The sequence below is a fragment of the Montipora capricornis genome, chromosome 6 (genome assembly GCF_036669925.1).
Source record: "Montipora capricornis isolate CH-2021 chromosome 6, ASM3666992v2, whole genome shotgun sequence".
NCBI lineage: Eukaryota > Metazoa > Cnidaria > Anthozoa > Scleractinia > Acroporidae > Montipora > Montipora capricornis.
The window spans coordinates 12,154,406-12,174,405 of NC_090888.1; the positions used below are offsets into that span (position 1 = coordinate 12,154,406).

The window sequence follows — 20,000 nt, forward strand, 5'->3', positions numbered from 1 at the left end:
TTTCGGCTTCATTTTTAACCAGTTTTTTATCATCTACCGAATCAGGACTGTGAATCCTTGATCCTTGTGATCCTTTTGGTTGGCATCTTTGTTGGCTCAGGAAGCACTCATAACCGTCTTTCTATATATATATATATATGTCCCCTCCACCATATCCCCTCCACCATGTCCATTGCTATTAAATAAATTGTAAAGATCAGATTGTGTTTTCTTTTCCATACAGTATTTTACATGCTGTCCCTCAGCCGCTGTTGCAGTGGACATAGAAACGAAATTTATCATGTATATATTTTAAGTGCGGGTTATAGATGAAAGGGAGAAGTGATCCTCGCACTAATCTCGACCTTTTACAGTGCGACGCGCCTTACTGTGACCAGCTAACAAATTTGATTGACGGTCACGCCTCCTTGCAAAGTTCGCTCGATTGTAAGTTGAACACCTTTCCATGAGTTGTTGAGTTGACATATTTAAGCGTAGCTGTCAAATGCGAAAGTTTGTTGGGTAGCCACAGAAAGATGCAGTGCACTTAGTCACTTGTCTTTAATAGGGTGGCTTCTGCAAGAGATGATTGCTTAAATCGTCAAGAGGAGTGCGGGGATCACTTCTCCCTGTTGATGTACATATACTTGTTTTGATCCTGGTTTGTTCCACTTACATGCGTTGTTCTCCTCTCTGATACAGCTACGGTACATGCATTAACTTTGCCATAATGTGTGAAATTTCAGAAAGTGCTGGAACATCATCAGCTTCCTTACCATCCAGAGATGACCAAGGTGGAGAAAGATGTACAACTCTGAAATCTTGCACATCCACAATGGGTTTTGCACACAGAAGTGAAGACAATGGCCAGAAGTTTACACCAGATCATGTCTACGACTTGTCTGCATCCGCTTCTTTTAATATTGACAGTGAGAATCCTGTGTCAATTAACATTGAGGATAATGATCCTCTGTCCATGGAAAGTGTCGGAACCAATGACAAAGAGGGAATTTGTGTCCCCGTCTCTTCTGAACAAAGTGGCCCATCAAGTGGTGCTAGCAGCGTATGTGTTAATGCTTTACGCACTGCTGAAGGTAGCCCGGTTTGTTCGAGAAGCAGCTCACAAGGCTCTTCCAAGAAGTCAGCTAAAGCACCAGAAGTGGTCTTAACTTCTCATTCTGCTTCGGCACCTGGTGAAATCGCCAATGAGAGTAACCTCAATACAGGCAGCAGGGAAGAGGAGGGTCCAGGACAAGCTCAGGTAATGAACTGTACAGATGATGTAACTAATAGGGGAAATACTGAGGTTGAAAATATTAAAGGACAGTCTGTTGATTCGTTTTATGGGACATCAGGAAGAACACCGTCTGACACAAAAACATTTCCATTATCTGTCAGTGAGTATGATTCACAGATCGATTCTTCAGATAGCTCTTCCTTCTGCCGTTCGACCGATCCAGTTAGCTCACATGTTGATGATACAAATCCCCTCCAGCTGCAGCAAAGTTCCAATGTACATGGTCAAACAACATCGAGAATGCATGAATCTGATGAATCTAGTTCCTCTTCGACTGACTGGGAACGTTTGGGCGCTCGACCCAAAATCTCTCAAAGACAACGTCCACGGGTTGCTATATCACCACCCCCGCCCCCACCAATCGCTAGCCCTGTATCCGATGGCTTGGCTGGGGATTCCTTAGTACGACATTCACAAGACAAAGCTGTTCATGAAAGTCTGTATGCAAATAGCAGGGATTTTTCATTTCTCGGTAATGAGACATCGCAGGTAACTTCTTTTGTTGATGGAAAGACAAATGCATCAGAAGCTTACAGAGTTAGGACATATTTTGGAGCTTGTCACGCGGTGGCAGTGGGGAATAAGTCGTATGTGAGATCAGATGGTAGTGCTTTTTCAGATGTCTCTATTGGTGGGTTTGAAAGAGTAGGATTACTCGATGGAAGTTCTAACAATGAAAGCTTGTATGGAAGCAGTGCACATGCCGCTGCGGCACCTTTGCGTAATCAGACAGGACTAAGTAATGTCACTTTGGGTTGGAATGGCTCATCAAGCAATGGTGTAAATAATGTTGATGGATTTCTGAATATTGATCATGGAGTTACAGGGCAAAAAGATTATAGCAGGGAGTCGTATTTTCCTGCCGTCCAACATAACACGCACACGCATTGGCAGAGTAACACAGTTTCAGAAATCACCCGTTCGGGTTTTGCTTATGGACTAACTAGTTCGGACTTCACATTGAGGGGTAGTGGTGTTGCTGGAATTCGGCCGCTACCATCAGTGTATACCACTCAAAGACATGTCATGAGTGACGGTGATTCTGCGTTCAAGGATGAGCAGGCCGTGAATGAAAGGTCACACAATGCTGATTTAGCACTTGGACACCAATCACTTGCAAATATTAATAGGCATCACCTACTAGGTACCTCCGCCTCCACTGGAAGTGCGGTCATTGTGGACAACTGTGGTTTGCCTCCTCCATTCTCCGTTTCGTCTTCCAGTGTTTCTTCCACTACAGTTGTCTCAACTACAACAAGTCGGTCTCTTGTTGTCGGTGCAAGTAACCATACACAGAGCCTTGTTAATAGCACAAGTAGGAATGCAGTTGTTTCCTCAACCACACCTGGTGATGGTAATTCAGAGACTAGTCTTGCACCAAGTTCTCGTAATGGCGATGAAGACCAGTCCAGAGGAGCTTTGTTGAACAGAGACAATGGAACGAACGATATCGAGCCAATCGACAATTGTCTTCTAGCTTTAGAACGACGTGTGGCAGATGCCTCTGCGCTAGTTGAACGAGTGCTTAGGGAAAGAGAAGAACGGGAACAGTTTCAACAAGAAAAAGAAAGAAAGGAACGAATGATTAGGGAAAGGCAAGAGAGAGAAAGGTGGGAGAGGGAGGAAAGAGAGATGCAGGAAGCCGAGCAATGGCCGCAGCAGCAGGAGGCAGTTTCTGCGCTTTCTCCGTGGCTGTGCGAACATTACCAGCGGCATTGTAGGGTGCGGTTTTTTTGTTGTACACAATTCTATCCTTGTTATCGATGCCATAATAGCTCAAGAAACTGTGAAAATGAAGAAGCCAAAGCATGCCATGCGACACACCTCAAGTGTTCTTTTTGCGAGCATGAACAAGAGGTGAGTCTTTTCTTTTCTTTTTTCCCCCATGCTGTAGGGATTGAGCTTTCAGGCGGGTTTGAGGGAGAGAGCTTTCAACATTGGTTCAAGCCGGGGCTTGAACTAATTTGAAAAAAATTAAATCACAGTGACATGGTGTACATAAACAATACTCACTTGTGGCTTTTTGGTAGAGTATTGCACCATCATTGCAGAGGTCATGGGATGGATTCCCATGGAATCCACCTGAAATTTTCATTTGTCTGTAAATGACAATTTCTTAATTGTCCAAATAAGGATCACCTCCGTTTTTGTCCAAGCTCTTTCTTTGCGAAAGACAAGTGGCCATTGCATTTTGTGTAGGTGTTAGTTTAATGGACAAGTTTTACCAAAGTCTTGTATTAAGTACAAATGTGCAATTATGACAATTATACATGTGTACAAGTGAATAATAATAATAATAGTTAATGATAATTACAAGCTGTACCGTAGTCTTGTATAGATGGTTTTCAATCACGTGATGAGATGGCCATGTTGGTGCACAAAACAATAGCAAAATTAATTATACACCTTATTCCAAAATGGCCGCCGATTTATGTGCATACAAATTAGCCCTTGTTGCCTTGTTCAAGATAAAATATTCTTTTGAATTTTGAGCTTAAGAACGAGGCATCAAGGGCTAATTTGAATAAAAACAAAAGAATATTTAAATGGAGACCGTTGGGTAATAATAATAATAATAATAATAATAATAATAATAATAATAATAATAATAATAATAAATTTTATTGAGGAGATCAATTTCACCGGAGAAGTGATTTACAAAAGAGTCCTCAAAGATTAAAATAAAACAAAAAGGAAAAATATAGACTAATATATGAATATATAAAAATTAGACTAAAGACTATTTACATTTCTTAACGCTGTTGTAAAACTAGCTAATGATGGGCTTTGTCTAATTGGAAGGTCTAATTTATTCCAATCGTTTGAGGCAAAATTTGTCAAAGACCAATGGCCCCAATTTCTACTAGATGCACTCTTACGGATATTGTTTTTACATCTTGTACTATAATCATGTTTATCTTTATTGAATTCTATATTAAACCGATGTGAAAATAAGTTATTTAAACATTTATAAATAAAAGTTGCCCCATGCCCGGCCGTACGTCTTGCGAGAGTCTTCCATTTCAGCTTATTCAGGGCCTCACTAGCAGATGATCTAATGGGCAAATCTAAAATTATTTTTGCAGCTTTATTATGTAAAGATTGAAGTTGCAACATTAGCGTGGAATTGCCTCTATCCCCCCATACGATATCTGCATAGTCAAACAATGGCAGAACATAGCTGTTAAAAAACAGCAATCTAGCATCTAAAGGTAGACAATAACGAAGACGTGTATGGCTCATGTTTTTCATTATAATTGAATCAAATTCCCAAAAGACTTTTTCTCAGCCGTTCTGTACACCAACATGGGTGCTGTGACGTCAGGGCCCGGTTGTTCAAAAGCCGATTAACCTAATGCAAGATCAGCGTAAACTTTTGTTTCATGTTTTCAACTTTTTGTTGAAAGTTTCTTTGCTTATTTTTGTTTTACAAGATCGACTTCTTCTTCTGCCGATTATCAGCGTTGAACAGCATTTGGGAGTAGAGAAATAAACTCCTTGGTTAATTTTTAATCTGGGGTTAGCGTTATAACAATTTTCACGAAGTTATTCTTAGAAACTTGACAGTATTAATCTACATAAGGCAGTTCGAGTAAAGTTCTAAAATAAAGCTTTCAAGACCGTAGTTCTTACTCAAAAGATGAAAAAAAGAAGAAAAAAAAAGTTCACCACTCTGTCTTTGTAACGCAATGTGAAATGACGTGACATTGCCTTTCACGTGAAACTAACAATGTTATGTTTTTAGGGTTACCTATTTTTGGTATATTCTGGATAAAAGATGCCTCTTGGCTTTTATCTTTTTGTCTTTACGCAACAATCATTGGAACATGTGTTTTCACATTATTTTTCTACTTTTTTCGAAAGATTGATGAAAACAGTGGAGTTTGCGGCAAATGTGGTGCAAAGGTGGCAGCCTATTTGTGCTCTATATGTAAACACTTTACAATCGTGGACAAGAATCCTTATCACTGTGAAAAATGTGGAATCTGTCGGTGAGTTGGCCAGAAAAATGATGTCATATTTTTGTGTGCAGAATGTGTTCCAAGTGTTTTAATAGGGAAATTAAGGATCCACGACTAGGTCGTCAACGACCATGCTGCAAAACAACAACATCTATTAAAAGAGGGAAAATAGTTACAGTGCAGCATGCATTTTAGGACATTTTTTGTGGTACGCCGCACAATAACAATGTGAATTCACCATTTTTGAGGTATTGATGGCCTTTGCAGGGCCGCAGATGTTGTTTCCTGACCCAGTTATCATTGTAAAAGAAAGCTCCACTCCCAACACAGAAATAACTTAAGGTCGCGAGAAATAATATTAACAATAGAAATTTATTGGAGATTTTATTTTTTCGAAGAAAGCGTTTATATCAGAAATAAATGAAATTGTGAAATTTCGAATTCACTTTTCAGAAATAACTTGAGGTCGCGAGAAATAATATTAACAATAGAAATTTATTGGAGATTTTATTTTTTCGAAGAAAGCGTTTATATCAGAAATGTATAAGCTTCTAAGAGTGAACATCATTTTGAAAGGTCTTTAAAAGAGACAAAATGTATTTTTTGCTTCCAAGGCACTTCAAAGTTCCTTTTGGAGAAATTCAGGCATGTACGTGTACAATGACGACTCTTACGAGAGCTTCCTCTGATGACATACATTGAATGTGCGCATTATTACTTTGTTCAAAGTACAAAGTATAGCAGTCGGCTGTATTTTTGGAACTTTGGACTTTTTTTTGGGGGGGGGGGGAGGGGGGAGGGAGGAGGGTGCAATTTCGCTGCACATTCGTAAAATTTCTTTTCAGAGAAGGCAGCCTAATTAGGATTCAAACTCTGTATCTCCTCATTCAGAGGCAATTGCGATGATCACTAAACAACAGACAACTATGTGACAAAATAACGGGGAAATATGTATTAAAGAATTGTGTGTGTGACTGGAAATTAGTTTTTGTGTTTTTGTGGCACGCTATGCAGTATCCTGTCACCGTATGACTCGGTAACACATCTTCCCAGCTAATTTCTCCTGGTATTGTTAAGAAAAAGTAGTTTTTGAATTCCACCCTTCAAACTTGTAAAGCATCACCAAGATTGAAAAGAATAAAAATTGTTTTAGTATGTTCACACGAAGTGATCTCAACAACACTTGATCTCAATATTTGCAGAAGAAAACCATTCAAGGTCGATTAAATTGACATCTCAATTCATGCATGGAAAACGTGCAAGAGGTACAAAGCATGCGCGAAAGTGGTTACAGAATTTTCACAATCTTGTTCCAGAGTCATCGTTCCCTTGACCAGCGGTCGGGAAAGAGAGACTGAAAATTGTGATTTCTTTTGGATTTTTATCTATACAAGGTTGAATATGAAGTAGAAATAGATCTTTTCCAACTTACCAGTTCCGTAACATCATTTTGAATTTTGGAATTGTCTAAAATTCAGTGATGGTGAAGATCACAACAAAATGGCTGACGTAATGAAGAAATTTGATCAACATTTTGTGGGACAAATTCGGGAATTCTTTTAGCGATCACAGCCTGGAATTTGGTGAGTCTGTCCTCAGAAACATGGCAAAAACTTGCGGGATTTGTGATTGCACGGGTGAACTACTGATAATGGATTCCTTACTTCTTTGCATCCTGACCCTCGTAAAAGCCACTGAAATATGCCACGCTAGAGAGACTGCAACCATCCACATGAAAGCTTTGAAGAACGAGGAAATCAACAAAATTAAGGCAACACCAAAACAAGTTCTTCAAGTATATGCCACGAGAAAGGAATCTTGCCCTGCCTGGGGAAAGGTATGTACCTCCTTTGGAGAAAAATCCATTTTCCACCTTCCAGGAAATGTAAAGGTCTAAGTGTTCATTTTGTGCAAGATGACCATACCACTGACTCATCTGTGAGTAGCACTGGGACTATCAGTACCACAACTGCACAGTTGTGTCACGATGTAAATTCTGCCCAGTCCCAACACCCACTAATCTACTGTGAAATGCTGATCAATGATCAAACAGTCAGACCTCAAATTGACTGTGGTGCAACTGTCTGTATTTTACCCAAGCCTTGAGGAATGACTGGAAATTGTAAACCTCCAGTTGTGGAATAAATCGTTCTTTAAAGCCCCCAGAAAATGCATATGTACATGTCAAAAACTCAGTCACTAATGAAAAGTTCAAGGTCGCCTTTGTCATTGTCGACAAGGAGTTCACTCCACTACTCAGTGGTAATGCTGCACAGGCAATGGGGCTCATCACAGTGAACTATGGTAATTTTAAAGTAGTTATTGGAGTTTCTACAGTTTCTCACAGCTCCATTCAGCACTTTCCTGCTGCCTTCAAGGACACACCAGGCATACTCCCTGGGAGGAAAGTCCACTTGACCGTTGAGGATAGAGCCACCTTGGTAGTGTGTTGTGCGCACACCCTTCCAGTGCCTTGTTGCTGAGTCAATGATCGTCCCAATTGATGAGGTGACAGACTGGGTCAGCCAGATGTCCGTAGCCGGAAAAAAGTGTGGCATTTGCATCTGTATCGATCCCAGGCCCGTCAACGAAGTGTTAAAGCATGAACATTACAAACTTCAAATCTTAGATGATGTCCTGCCTGAACTCACGTCCGCTTGCAAGTCTTCAGTATGTGACCTGAAGTCTGGCTTCCTGCACCAGAACTTGACTATGAATCAAGTTTGTTAACCACTTTTTGCAACCCCATTTGGGCGTTTCTGCTCGTTACGCCTTCTCTTTTGTCTAAAAGTAAGCAGCCAAATTTTTCAAAAGAGGCTTCCTCAAGCACTAGAAGGCCTTGAAGGCGTGCGCTGCATCACTGATGATGTCATTGTCTGGGCAACGTAGCAACGAAGAACATGATGCACAAGTCTCCCTTTTCCTCCAGCACTGTAGTGAAATTGAAATCTCCCTCAACAAGGGGAATGTTGTTTTGGTTCACGCGAAATCCCTTTCATGGGCCACATCGTGAGGTTGAAGCCTGATCCTTCAATGGTAGAAGCAGTCTTGAAGATGAAACTACCCACGGAAAGGGTGGAGTTGAAAGGCTGAGGGGAACTGTAAACTACTTGTCAAAATTTGTACCCAAACTGACTGATGTCATGAGACCCATCATGGTCCTCACTCGTCCTGACATTGAATGGTCCTGAACCTCTACTCATGACAAGGCATTTGAGGAAGTCAAACACCTTTTAATAGTGGCTCCAGTGCTGGCCTACTTCGACCCCAAGAAGGAGCTCGCCATCCAGTGTGATGCTATTGGACAAGGGCTAGGAGCCGCTCTTCTATAAGGGGGACGCCCTCTCGCTTATGCGAGCAGAGCCCTGAGCGATACCAAGACCAGATATGCAACCATTGAAGAGGAGACGCTGGCGATAGTTTTTGCACTTGAAAAATGGCAACAGTACACTTTTGGCCGACCACCCACAGTATATTCTGACCATAAAACGTTTGTGGCCATCGTCAAGAAACCTATGGATCGTGCCTCCAAGCGTTTACAAGGCATGCTAGTGCGAGCACTGGCGTATGGCATTAAAGTAAAGTATCTCAAGGGCAAGGATATGTTCCTTGCAGATACTTTTAGCAGAGCCTCCCTTCCTACGCCAGTGTTAACGACCAAGAGGAATTTGAAAACATCAATGCACAGAAATACTTAATACATAATGCCAGATGTAAGGATTTGTGAGATTCGCCAGCACACAAACGATTATCTGGTTCTACAGTAACTAAAGCAAACCATCCAAGAAGGCTGGCCAGACCGCCAATCAGCATTACTGCCCCTAGTTGTGCCCTATTTCAGCATTCGTGGTGAACTGGCTGTCACTGATGGTGGAAAGCGTCTAGTGACTCCCAAAAGCCTAAGATCCCAAGTCAAAGAGGACATCCACTGTGGCCATCAAGGCATCGAGTCCACTGCCGAATCACGAAGGTTACGTGAGCATGTGTTCTGGCCTTGGAGGAACAACGAAAGAAAAGAGAACAAAGAGACACTTATGAGTCACGAAATTCCAGACAAACCATGGCAAAAGATTGCAGCAGATCAATTCACCTTCAAGAACAAGGAGTATCTTGTGACAGTCTAATACAGATCCAACTTCTGGGAAATAGACCACCTGTACAACACCAAATCTTCAACTGTCATTAAGAAGCTGAAAGCCCACCTGGCCAGATACGGCATACCTAAGCAACTGGTTACTGACAATGACCCTCAGTTTATCTCTGACAAATTCAGAAAATTCACTGAAAGCTGGGCCAGCAACCACACAACAACTTCTCCCCACCACAGCCAAGTCAATGGCAAGTGCGAATTGGCTGTGAAAGTTGCAAAGCGGATGCTCCGTAAAGCAACCAAGTCAGGTGAAGATCAGTATTTGGCCATGCTAAACATCAGAAATGTGCCCACACAAGGCATAGACAGCAGCCCGGCACAAAGGCTCTTGGGAAGAAGAACCAGAACCCTGATACCAACCACGTTATCCCTGCTCAAGCCCAGTAATCCAGTTAGCCCTCATGAGTCTGTGCATCTTCGTTCAAACCAAGGGAGGCAAGCAAAGTACTATAACGGTTATTAACTGCACTGCTTGCGACCTCCCAATTTTAAAGCCTGGTGATACTGTCCGCATGAAACCATTTGCACTTGGTCAGAAGTCTTGGGACAAGGCCCATGTTACCAAGAGGCTTCACAGAAAATCTTATAAAGTTCAATCAGCAACGGTCATCACCCAGTCAAGACTGCAAAGCCCACCCAGTATGAGCAATCTGTGCAAGAAACCAAATACGATACATGACCAGCAAACTCCCTCGAACACTAGGACCTCTGTTGCACAGACCCTCCCAGAAAAGACCAGGGTGCAGCCCAGTTCAATTAACTTCCTGGCAGGAACTACATATTGCATCGCACCCTGTCAGCCACCCGCTGGGAGAGAAAGTCCACCACACTGTACGATGTAGACCCATTTCGGACGCATCATAAAAGCACCCGCAAAGGTTAAAGACTATGTCATGTCTTGAACTGTACTTTCTGGACATGTTTTTTCACTTTTTCCTGTGTTTCAAGAAAGAAAAACACTGCATGTTGCACTTGAACGTTGCTGTTAATCATTTTGTTCCTCCTGTTAGTGCCATATTGCCACTCAGTATTTCCCGGTTAGCAGTTTTACTTGTTACGGTTTTTTTTCTTTTTGAAAAAAAGGGGAGGATGTGACAATATTGCATGACACTGTCACAGTCTCGTGGTTTGCTGACATCATAGCTCGGGTTTGCGTTGAAAGAGATTTGTTGATCCGCTATCTTGGTGTGTAGGGTGAGAGGTGTGGTGGCCTCATGGTTAGAATGTTCGACTCCAGATCGAGTGGTCCGGGTTAGGGTCTTGGCCAGGGACATTGTGTTTTGTTCTTGGGCAAGACACTTTACTCTCACGGTACCTCTCTCCACCCAGGTGTATAAATGGGAACCGGTGAAAGTGCTGGCGGTAACCCTGCGATGGACTAGCATCCCATCCAGGGGCGAGTAGAAATAATCCTAGTCTCTTCATGCTACGGAAACCGGAGATAAGCACTGGCCTGATGGGCCTTCCTAGGCTCGTAACAGAGACTTTGTCTTGGTGTGTACATGCATTGATTTTGTATAGCAAGTGAAAAGTAAGCACTTTCATGGCAAGGTGAACTCCAGATGTTTTGGTTTATTTCTGACAGCTTCTCCTCACACATGTGAAGTTATTCAACCGGAAACAGAGTTTTCTGACCCCTGGGAACGAGATTGGAAGCTTCAAAATAGCCTTTGTTAAAATCCTCATCATAAAACTACATTTAGCAATGTGGTCATTTAGCACCATGTATGATCAAATCAGCAATCTGAATCGAAAGTCAGTTTTTAAAACATTTTCACTGTCATTGGTGGCTGAAAGAAGTGAGCGTTGCTCTTTTTTATAATGTGACACGCCTTGTTTGTTATTGTTTTTTTTTTTGCATGTACAACTTTCTTAAACCTTTTTTTTAAATTCCCCTTTTTGCATTTGCTCAATTTTAGTAACAAATTTGTTTGGTGGAAGACCAGTGTACAAAATAGAACTACTCCGAGTGAAACAAATAGTTGGCGTGAAGATTGCTTACTTTTTAGCAAAATTATCTGGAAAAACGAAGGCCAAAATTTTAGCCCTCATTGTGTCCTCTGGTAGAGCTTCATCTTTTATTCTTCGTATTTCCAATTCAGAAATGCTGGCGAAACGAGAGTTTAAGCTGGCCATTTTATTTTGTTTGGATCACACATTATTCACTCCCTCAGGAGTGAATAATGCTCAATTACTGCGACATAGTGAAGCAAATTGCTTGAAGCACCACGATCACTGAGTGAGTATAGACTAATGTGAACTCTTTCAATCAAAAAATCAAATATTCTTTTTATTTGGATTTTAAAACTACGTTAACTATACATTAAGTGACCGAAGTTTTAAGCCTTGATTTGAAAAAGACACCTTTATTGTAACTGGAATTTTCCTATTTAATGATCCACCATTATCAACTTTGAAATCTTGAGAGGGCTGGATTGAGGACAAAATGAAGTAATATGCAGCGCATATATTTCTGGCTTTCAGACTTCTAAACTTGTGTTTTGCATGCATAATAAGCTGTGTTTACACACAGTAATTTTAAGCTAGTGAGTAAATGACTTCACTTTTCCCTAGATCCAACCCTCTGAGATCCAATCGGTCAGTTTTGAACGTGAGTAATAGCAGACCGTGAGTAATGATCCACCATTACCAACTTTGAAATCTTGAGAGGGCTGGATTGAGGACAAAATGACGTCAAAGACTCACTAGTTTAAGAGTGCAATACACGGCTGAAGTAATATGCAGCGCATACATTTCTGGCTTTCAGACTTCTAAACTTGTGTTTTGCATGCATAATAAGCTGTGTTTACACACAGTAATTTTAAGCTAGTGAGTAAATGACTTCACTTTTCCCCAGATCCAACCCTCTGAGATCCAATCGGTCAGTTTTGAACGTGATTAATAGCATACCGTGAGTAATAGCAGACTGTGAAATCCAAAACTTACATTGTAAGTAAACAACCTTTGGATAAAAATAAAAGCTCAAAATTTTGCCAATCATGAGTTATGCAAACACACTTTCAAAACCTTGGGGTTTCATCTGGTGTTTTCAGTCCATTTCTTCAAGTCACTTCGTTGTGATTCCGTGTCAGATTCTTTAGCCATCCCACCTTCCTTTGGTGACGCGTGAGTCATCTCTATTCCACAAGGTTTTCTACCTGGGGCGGTAAGTGGTTGTAAAAGAGATTGGAAATGGTGAGCAATTCAAGGCGCAATTATTATTATGGGGGTGCATACAGGATATTACATGACTGTGCGTAGATACGAATTTTATCTTGAGTGCAAAAAAAGTGATTACCAGCCGCTAAAACATGCATGTTGTGTAACATGATACAAGTTAAGAAAAGCAAATCATTATAATGTCAAAGAGAGCTGTATGATTGTTTATGTAATAGAGTACAATCATATTGAGGCGGGACAAATGGCTTCAACATCCATTCGATTTTGTTCAACAGCAATGTTGAAACCGCTTACCCCTCCCCCACCTTCTTTCACGTTGAATCGATGTTAAACAAGAGGCTACAGGTAGCCTGCACTTTGTTTGAAGGAATTTTAGCCAATTTCGTTTTTAATTCACAGCATTTCAGTGATTTGTCATGTTACAATATCTTAGTCGATATCCAATTCAATTCCACCGGTACTAAGTCCAAAGTCCACATTCTTTGGCCCAACCATACGTTTAAGTGTGTTTGTAAAATAGTTGTTTAAAACTGATGTTAACGGCATTGGCTCTAAACCAGTAAACAGATGATTTACAACTTTCTAAGATGGTATTTATAAAGTACTGTAATTAGCCCTGTAAGAAATGTTACTGAGTCATACCATAACCAGATATTGCATTGCGTGCTAGGAAAACACAAAATCTCGTTTCCGGTCATGCACACAATTCTTTAATACATATTTCCCCATTAATCTGCTGCATAGTCTTCCGTGGTTTAGTGGTCATCGTGATTGCCTCTTAATGAGGAGATACTGAGTTTGCATCTTACTTGGGCTGCCTTCTCTGAAAAGTGCCCATGATGCAAATAAATCTTACACATGCCCAGCCAAATTTCGAACAATGCTGAGTTTAAAAGCTGTTGAAACTTTGCTTCAACAACCATTCAACGTTTCTTTTGTCATCGCGAATGTTGAATGAAGTTGCAGCCATTTGCCTCCCTCTTTCAGCATTGTTGGGTATGCACGTGCACACTAAATGGTCTTCCAATGACGTATCCAGGTCTTGGTCCATAGTAGCAAGTCCGTATCCATAGTAGCAAACTTTGTTGAATCAAATGTTGATGATGTGTTGAAACCGTTGGCTCACCTGAACAGTCAACATGGTTCAACATCGTTCAACAAAATCGAATGGATGTTGAAGCGGTTTGCCCCTGCCTTTACTGAACAAACACATCTTACAATCATGAAGGGGAAGCTCGCTTTTATTGGCTTATCGTGTTAGTTACCATGACGACACCAGTATCCTCACATGTGAGAGATAATGTAAAAGCAAATATCTCCACTGTGCGCAGTGAAGACATCATTTTTTAGTAAAAAGGAAAATATTATTTCATCAGCATCTATGTAATAAGTAGTCATACTTTGCTTGTGATGCAGAATCCACGCCGGCAAGTCATGCCAATGTGAAGTTTGCAATGTATGTTTGGATAAACGACTTGAAGGGAACCATGAATGCTGTCCCGATTCCAGCCACAATGAATGCTACAACTGCTTTGAGGTTTGCTCGAACTTCACAAATTTACTTTCAGTTTCTGTCCCCTACTACATGTCCTTTTTTGCTTAGACATCAGTTTTTGTGGTAGTGCACTTATAAGTGCACTACACACTATGTCACCGAGTTGTAAGTGTGAGTGAGTGCAAGAGTGTAATTCCGTGGCAGCAATAGGCCCTCACCATGTGCATAAATCACGAAAATAAACAGTTTGTTAAACTGTGCTTGAACTTCAACAAATGAGCCCCAAAATTGGCAAGAATTTGTGATGCTGATGAGTAATAAAGCAGTTTCTATTTGCAAAACGATGGAATTAACTGGCGATCAAAAACCTCGTCTAGGAGAGTGAATCTTTGACTTTGCAGAAAGAATGCCATTCTTTCATCGGTCCACTTTAAGAGTTGGACGATTGCGATCTTTATGTTGAATTCGCACATTTCTTGTTGACTTTTATAACACTTGAAAGAAAAACAAACTAACAAGTCTTGCTGCCATTTTGCCACAAATGTATCCAGTTGTTAGTAACACGCAAGGTAACTTGATCACAGACAGCTGCTGAAATCGATGTCACTTTCGATTTTTGCGATTTACTTGTGCAGCCAAAAGAACAATAGAAAAATTCAACGGACCAAAAATTTCCCAAAATGTTTTACGCTGATGGTAACTTTTTGTATTCGCGGCACAAAATTTATGTTGTTTTCATGTTGCAAATTTAGTTGCTGATGGCAATTTTTTTTATTCTCGATAGACACTTGCTAAAAACCTCCTTGTGCTCTTCCTTAAAACTGTATATCAATATTTATTTATATATTTAAAAATACAATCACACTTACAGTTTAAGGAACATGTTTCGCTGTTTCAAAAGTGTTTCTGTGTTTTTAAAAATATTAGTAACAGTTGTGCTATCCAGACCATTTGGAAAACAATATTTATTTACTTTTGCATCAATAGTTGTGAAATGTTGTTGGCAATTTTGGAACTTGCACCAACGGCTTTTACGGGGGGTTAAAAGTGTGACCCTCAGAGTCCAACATGGAAACGAGGCTTGACTTTCAAATGCTTTGTAACCATCGTCAGTGGTGGCGAATCTTCAACAAAAATTCTCATACTTTAAATTAGGGGTCTATCTGACACGTAACAGTAACAGAACGGACAGATAGCGCCAGATTGCCCCAATATTACTTATACTTTCTATTGGAATGTAACTTGGTAATCTGATCTCGTGTCCATTATAACATGTAAAGGAGCCTTTTTTCATGAAATGCCTTGTGGCATATTTTGCACCACTTACTTTCAATCAGCCAAATGCAATTTTATCACAACTCCCTGACAAGGATAAAAGGTCCCTGGTCTTCCTCCTCCTCCTCCTCTTCCTCCTCCTTCTCCTCCTCTTCATCATCATCATCATCATCGTCATGATTATCATCAACATTATAAACATCAGATGACTCATGGTCATCGTCATCGGCATCATTATCACAGCTTCCATCATCTTCAGCATCATTGCACTGCAGAGACCGGTACATTTAAGTTTTTTTTTCACTGCATCAACTTACTTTATTGAAAAACAAGTCGATATTAATACAGCAAACTAGTTACCTACCTTCATGATTATAATATTACAACTAATATCTACATAATTAATATCTACATAATTATAATATTACAACTAATATCTACATAATTATAATATTACAACTAATATTACTAATACTAATAATAAAATACAACTAATTAACACTAATAATTCAACTACAACTGATATTACAACACTACAACAACAACAAAAAAAGAAAAACACACCAATATCAAACAAATTACATAGAAAGTGAATACATATTAAAATTTTAAATAATTAAGCATTTACGAGAGGCGACACTATCCATTTAGCTTCAAAGAAATCCTTTGTTTTCTTATTATGCTTTAAACAATGGAAACCATAACAATGACGTCCCATTCATTAAACAGGTTATAGTAAAGGGGAACTAAATCCCCCCTCCTCCCCCCCCTCCCAAAAAAAAAAATCTAAAATGTAGATTAAATATAGCGATATTCTTATGAATTAATCTAAAAGTGAACAACACTTACCTGGAAGTGGAAGTTCGATGATAATTCTGCCGATCTGTAGCGTGACCATGAGATTACATGAAATATGCGCTGCGCATGTACTGATCACCCTCCAACACCTGATGTGCCAACTGCCTAAAACCTAAAACGTCAATGCAGGTTCGACTTCCCTCCCCTCTGGGAAGAGAGGGATGGGCATGTAATCTCATGGCCTCTACAGATCGGTAGAATTATCATCGAACTTCCACTTCCAAGGTAAGTGTCATTTAATTTTAAATTCTACCTCACTGTTACGTGACCTGAGATTCCATGAGACTTAAAAGCCAAAGTTGGCACATCAGGAAAAACCAAGTTTTTGCCAAATGGCAACTAACAAACAGAATGGATAGATTTCAACCCATTTATTACAAGGTCCTCAAAAGGGAACATTACGGTGTCAAAATAGCTTCCTGAAACTGAGAGGCACTACTCTCTGAAGTGTCCAAGTTCTTGTCATAATAAATGGCAAACGTTTGAGCAGATGACCACCCAGCTTTGCTGAGAATCTCTTGAATAGGAACCTGTGCCCTATGGGCAGCAGGCACTGAAGCTGCCCTGGTACTATATGCTTTATAAACATCTAAATTAATTCCAGACATTTGCATGACAGTTCTTATCCACCTACTTATGGTGTCCTGCAATACAGCTTTATGAAGTTTCTGAAAACTGATCAAGAGTTGAGAACCAGTAACATGAAGAGTCTTGGTTCTCTGAAGGTACTCTTTTAAAGATAGAAAAAACACACACTTTCATAATGAGTACAGGCCTTACGAACCAAAGGGTTTATTTGTGTCCTTGGATTAGACTGCTTGAGGGGCTTACTAAATGTAAACACAATTCTTGAGTCATAAGTAGACATAAGACTAATATCCAACAGATGTAAAGTTTGTCCTCTCTGAGCAGTGGCCAAACGAAGAAGCATAGCCAATTTGAGGCTAACTTTCTTCAAACTTAACGATGCTACTGGTGACAATGTCTTCAAAAATCTCAACACAATAGATACATCCCACACTTCCTTATATCTTGGTACTGGTGGTCGTAGATTAAAGACACCCTTCAGAAACCGCACTACAAGAGGGTGGCTTCCTATGGACTTACCATCAACAGTGATAATAGTAGATAGTGCAATCCTTGCAGTGTTCAGTGAGATATAACTGAGATCCTTTTCAAACAACGCTGTCAAAAACTGAAAAAACATCTGCTACAGAGGGATGAAGTGAATCAAGTTTCTTTCACAACAGTAATTAAGCCACTTGTTGAGATAGGTTTGATACTGCTTCTGTGCTCCTGAGTGCCAAGATGCAAGGATAATCTCGGCAGTGTCCTGAAATGTTTTTGCTCTCAAGGGATTTCCTGGTGATTTGCATCCCAGCAGTTGAAGCCTTGGGAACAGTGGATGCCGAAAGAGGATCATGTGGAAGCTGAAATAACTGTGGTCGACTTGCAAGAACTAGCGGTAGACTGACCAACATTTCCATGACTCTGAAATAGTAAGGTTGTATTGGCCAATTCGGAATTAGAACAATACATTCTGCCTTTTACAGGCATCTGCCTAGCAAACTGAAAGGTGGGAAACAATAAGTCAGTGGTCCAATCCAACTGACAGTAAAGGCATCTACATCAGCAGCCCCTGAGTCAGGCTTCCATGAATAGTAACAAGCAACTTTGGCATTAGAATAAGAGGCAAACAGATCAATCTCTGGCTGTCCCAGTTTCTTTGTAATTAATTCGAAAGTACAGGGATCTAATGACCACTCTCTTCTGTCATTAACATTTCTTGACCGTAAGTCTGCCTCCTTATTTAATTTGCCAGGAATATGGGTGATGGTTATCCATACACCTTGAGTCATGGTCCACAACCATATTTCTTTTGCAATTGCATTGCAGAGCCTAGAGTGAGTACCTCCCATATTGGAAATATAAGATACTGCTGATGGGTTATCACAATGTACTAAGATATGCCTATTCTTGATGATTGAAGCAAAGGATTGGAGACCATATTTAATTGCTAAAGGTTCAAGCAAATTAATGTTTCCTTCGGCATAGGAAACATCTGATGATGTAAAACTACCCTCGGCTGAAACTGCATTACAACCAGCCCCCCAGCCAATAAGAGAGGCATCAGTATCAATCACTATATCAGTCTTGCCATTTGAAAATGGGGAAGTAGCTGTCTCCAGATTATTGACCCACCATTGTAATTCTGATTTCATGTCATCAGAAAGGACCATGGTTGAATTGTAATTGCCTCTTTTAGTTTAAGAGCTTCAGTTTTGGCTATTTCTAATCACGTTAGAAAAGAGGGCCATAAGCCACACCAGGAACTGGATACTAATTTCCCAATAGGTCTGGCTAGGTCTCGTATTGTAATCTGGTCACTCTGCATAGTTTTGTGACAGAGCTCTAACAAACTTGTCTTCTTTTCAGTTGTAAGGGAAATAGTAATTTCAAGAGAATTAATGATAAATCCCAAAACAGTCGCTATTGACTTGGAATGTCCAAAGACTTTTCAGGGTGAATCAGCAAACCCAGTCTAGAAAACAAACTCTTGCAAGCATCAATTAAGAGTTAAGGGCATCATTGAATAACAGTTGCTGAAGATACGTGTCATCAATATAACTGGACACAATATGCCCTTGACCCCTTAGATGCAGATAACAAGGTTTCATTAGCTTGGTGAATAGGCGTGGGGCAGATGAAAACCCATTAGGAAAACAAGTACATTGGTAGAGTTTACTCTTCCAAATGAAACGAAGATATTTATGATGTTCCTGTGCTACCGGAACTGAATAGTATGCATCTTTTAAATCAATTGTTGCCATATAACAGCCAGGAGTTACTAACTTCACTATGGACTGCAGAATATCCATCTAAAATTTATTGTATTTAACGTGCAAGTTTCAATTTTTGAGGTTTAGAATCATTCTAAAGCTCCCATCTTTCTTAGGTCCAAGGAACACATTAGACAAAAAATCACCATGTGAATGAATAGCTTCCTCAGTTACACCCTTTTGAAGTAATGTATTAATTTCCTGATCCATAAGGCTAGATTCCCAATCAGTAAACTTAATTGACTGAGGGGGACTCAGCTGCAATGGAAATTGATCATGTGTGAATATTATATGGCAACCCTTGACCATATCTAAAATGACTTTATCTAAAGTCATGTGCTTCCAAGCCTGAAAAAAGTGCTGAATTCTACCAGCAACCTTTGTAGTTGCAGGTTTACATCGAACTGTATTTACCTGAGGCTCCTGAATTAGTTCTTGGATGTTTCCTGGTTGTGCTTTGGCCTGCTATAGGTTGTTGTGTGGGATTGGTGGAATGTTCTTAAAAAATGACCGTTGGTTGAACCTCGCCCTAGAGATGAGGACCCTCGAAAACCTGCACGACCCCTACCAGAGCCCCTGTTTGCATGGGAGGGTCTGTTCGAAGATTTGTTTTTATCCAACAGCTTATGGGTAACTCTATTGTCATCTGTGATATCTTTAATTTGCTTGGTAATGTCGTTTCCAAACATAGAGTACCAACTCCCAGTTGGCTGATCCTAAGCAGCACAGAGTCTTCGGTTAGCTTCCTTACTTTGTCCAACAAGGCAGTGCAGTGGCAGTGTTATCTATGTTGTCCTTGTCTTCAGAGCTCTTTGAGACAAGATCTGCTATTAAAGCTACATTTGTGGTTCCTTTAACCAACGCATTCTGAACTCATTGCATTTTCACATTTGTGGTTGCTTTAACCAACGCATTCTGAACTCATTCCATTTTCACGTTGCCTGTTCTGTCCTCAGCCAAAACT

General features: G+C 40.2%; 1 protein-coding gene across 1 annotated transcript in view; it reads left to right on the forward strand.

The window, feature by feature from the left end:
* Window positions 1-717: 717 nt before the first annotated feature.
* Window positions 718-20,000, forward strand: part of LOC138053227 (serine-rich adhesin for platelets-like) — a 28,693-nt gene continuing 9,410 nt past the window's right edge. The window contains exons 1-3 of the mRNA XM_068899884.1: window positions 718-3,133; window positions 5,141-5,268; window positions 13,985-14,105. Of these exons, the coding sequence (XP_068755985.1) occupies window positions 815-3,133; window positions 5,141-5,268; window positions 13,985-14,105 (2,568 nt within the window). The 5' untranslated portion in view covers window positions 718-814. The remainder of the gene's footprint in view (window positions 3,134-5,140; window positions 5,269-13,984; window positions 14,106-20,000) is intronic.